General features: G+C 33.4%; 1 protein-coding gene across 1 annotated transcript; it reads left to right on the forward strand.

The window, feature by feature from the left end:
* The first annotated feature begins 383 nt into the window (after positions 1-383).
* LOC112476809 (sarcoplasmic/endoplasmic reticulum calcium ATPase regulator DWORF) lies at positions 384-3078 on the forward strand. Its single transcript, XM_025044213.1, has 2 exons — positions 384-396; positions 2987-3078. Exons 1-2 carry the CDS (start codon positions 384-386, stop codon positions 3076-3078), a joined length of 105 nt encoding a protein of 34 aa, XP_024899981.1.
* Positions 3079-3501: the final 423 nt, after the last annotated feature.

Genomic DNA, 3501 nt, shown 5'->3' on the forward strand with positions numbered 1-3501 from the left:
TATCACCCTCCTCCTCTGATAGAACTTGTCTAATTGCAATGCCATTTTCCCTCTGTACACCCCTTCACTAAGCATTTTCTTCATGTGATCTGACAGCATTAGGTGAATTAAAAATCTGCTTATCTCTGGGTTAGGATAATTTGGCCTATGCAATTGTTTAGGTCATGTAGCGCCTCGTTTCCTCCATCATAGCAGGATAAGAAGAGCCAAAGGAGCTCTGTTTTCCAATACCTTATATTACCCTGGAGACAATTGGCAGTCAGGAGAGGGGCAGCTGCCACGCTCTTCAGATATTTCTCTATTTATAAAGTTCAAAGAGACACTGGATAACAATAACTGAGAGGTAAGCCTGTCCTTGACCAACCCACCCAAAAACAGGAAGAATGGCTGAAAAAGGTAAGATTTAAGGCACCAAACTTTCTTAGAAAAAAAGACCCAGGCTCCTGGTTTATTTTATGTTTCCTAGTATTTGGAGTTTCTCAATTATTCTGAAGAATGTGATATTTCTGCTAAAGGCGCATTAACCATATATGTTATTGTGACCACAAAAGGTGGCATTAGATGTGCAATTTATGGACCCTGTCTACACATTATGAACAGCTTTAAAGGATCTCACAAAAGAGCTGGATTTATTCATGCTTGTTTTGAAAGATGAGTTAGAAGTCAGTTATTCTCCAGTGTTGTACTAGATTTGAGGTATTAGATTTGAGGTATTGTGGCATGTGGGACCAGAATTAAGGACACCTGAATTCTGAGTCAGATCTGCTAATGGCCACGTGAGTTTGGGGAAGTCCCTCAACTTCTCTGAGACTATTTTCTTACTCTAAAATGAAAATGAATAAAATGAGCTTAGTCATCTATAATGTGCCTTACATCTGAATTTCTTTTTTCCCTGGTTTTAAAATGATTTTTATATTGAAAATATAAAAGAAAAATAATTTACTCTAATGTGACAAAATGGGCTGAATATATACTGTGTCCAAGAAACAATTTTTAAATGCTTACAGGAATTGCTTTTGATCCTGATGACAATCTCATGAGATACACGGAATTGTCATCATTTCCGCTTTACAGATAAGGAAACTGAGGCAGAGCAAAATTTTGTAACTTGCCTGCAATCACACATTAGAAAGAGGTAGCACCAGGTTTTGAACTTGGACAATCTTGTTCCAGAGCAAAGTGCCCTTAAGAATACTTCCAGGTGTCACTACTTGGGCATGCTCAGGACTAACAGAGAAAGAAACATTTTGAAATGAGTCTTTCTATTTAAAAAGAGGTTTTGTGCTTATTTATGCTATTAATGTAAGAGACATATGCAAAGTATGTTGTTTTCCTATGCATTCATATTTCAAATCAATGCTACAGATTATGGTAAAAAAATATTAGTGTTAAAAGAACACAAATGCAGATGTACTTTGAGCATTAAAATGTACAATTGTATTATTTTACAAGCAATAATGAGATCTATATGTATTTTAAGGCTTTACCTGTAAAATTTAGAATTGTATTAAAATATGCTTGTTTAAAATATAAGTGCTCAATCAAAATGTCAATAATAATTTTTAAGTTCTTTGAAATTGGGAAAAATACTAAACATGTATATGAACAGTTCAAAAAAAATTACTGTCATGTACTTCCACCATACTGGCACCTTAATTCATAAAAAGGCTTTCATCCAAATGAGAGTAAAGGGTATATTGTAATGTTCGCTTTATCCTTAAAGCAATACTACGTGGCAGGTAAAGGGAAGTTTTTTCATTTAGTGGTTTACGCTTTGTTCAAGGTCACAGTGAGACTGAGAAGCAAGGAAAGCCCGAAAAATTTGTGAGAATTAAAGAAAGACTCCAACATTTTTAGAAAATAGATTTAAACTGTTAAAATTCATTTTAACTTCAGAAATTTTGCTTTTATGACAGTGTCTTCTAATTTTAGAAGTTTATTGTTTCCAGATGATTTTATTTGAGTAGCATTAAGAAAAACTTCCACATTTTAAAGTGATGAAAATTGTGATAAAATGCAATTACGAGGACTATGCATTCTCTTTGTTAGCTAATAGCATAAGATCTATTTGTGCTTTTCAATTAAGAATATACCTGAGACCTTAACATGGGGACATTAATTCTATACAATATCTTTCTGTGCTGTTTTTGAACCCTTTTGTGTGATGTGTGTGTGTTTGAAAGAATAAGACTGAGATACAGTGAATATTTTAAAAAGATACTTTTACAAAGTGCTTTTTACAGGTAAGGATACAAATAGAAGATACAGGAGGAATGAGTGTGCTAATGTCTTTTAAGTGTGTGTGTGTTGGATCAGTGTTGGTTGCTATATTGAACAAGTTAAAAAAAATAGAACCTCTTTTCTCTAGTCAAGAATGATTGTATAAAATATAATGCCTTCTTTTTTCCTATGATATTTAAAATTAAAGTTAGCTATCACTAACGTTAGTTATCAATGCCAAGAACAATTCCCAACACCTTTCTTTATGCTGTGATAACTATTTAGTTTAGTAGGAATTACGTCAGAGTCATTTTTAATTGTTTCTATATAAACAGCTGCTTTCTGTGTTATTGAACATTCTGAATGGGTTCTGTCTACACTAAACATACACACACATGCTGGTTACGAGTTTACAAAGCCTTGGCACGTAAGCAAGATCATTTGATCCTCCCAACTGCTCCAGGAGAAGATATCACAGGTTTCATTATTCACATTTTACAAACAGGGAAGCTCAAGCTCAGAATTGCCCAATATCACGTAACTGTAAAAGGAAGACCTATGGTTTGAAGACAGGTCTTCTCTTCCAAACACCCACCTGAGTCATATGTACGGTTTGTAGAAAAGAAAATAATAATTATGCATCAGTGTTACTTGAGAGTGTATTTTTCCCCTTGATATTACCAGACTCTTCTTATTTTCTGGATTCAGAAGATTTCATGCCCAAATGACCTATCGAATCTATTTTCTTTTGTTTATTTTTAAACAGAGTCTACATCATCACACCTTCTGGTCCCTGTTCTTCTCTTGGTTGGCTGGATTGTGGGCTGCATCATAATGGTTTATGTTGTCTTCTCTTAGAAAGGTGAAGTTTTCAGTAATTGAATATGTTTATTCATAAAAAAACATACATTAGTCCAGAAATAATCTTTTATGTTTTACTAATGAAGCATTTCACCATGCAGGCAAGAAGACTTCAGAATGACATCATTTAGAAGAATTAAGAAATGCATGAACAGGACAGATTATTAAATATTTCTCATGTAAATTAATGTTCGACATCACTTTATAAACTTGAATTTGTAAACTGGTACTTTGGTGTGTATAAGAATCTCTTCAGGAACTTGTTTAATTCTGGGTACAAAGAAGTACTGTAAGACATTATAGATGAATTTTTCTATAACCTGGGAATAGGAAAAATGTTTTAAATTATGACTAAAAATGCATAAACAATAGGGAACAAGTTTGATAAATTAAATTACATTAAAAATTTTTGCCCCCCGC

This window comes from Pteropus alecto, unplaced genomic scaffold (assembly GCF_000325575.1).
Source record: "Pteropus alecto unplaced genomic scaffold, ASM32557v1 scaffold81, whole genome shotgun sequence".
NCBI classification, from domain to species: Eukaryota; Metazoa; Chordata; class Mammalia; order Chiroptera; family Pteropodidae; genus Pteropus; species Pteropus alecto.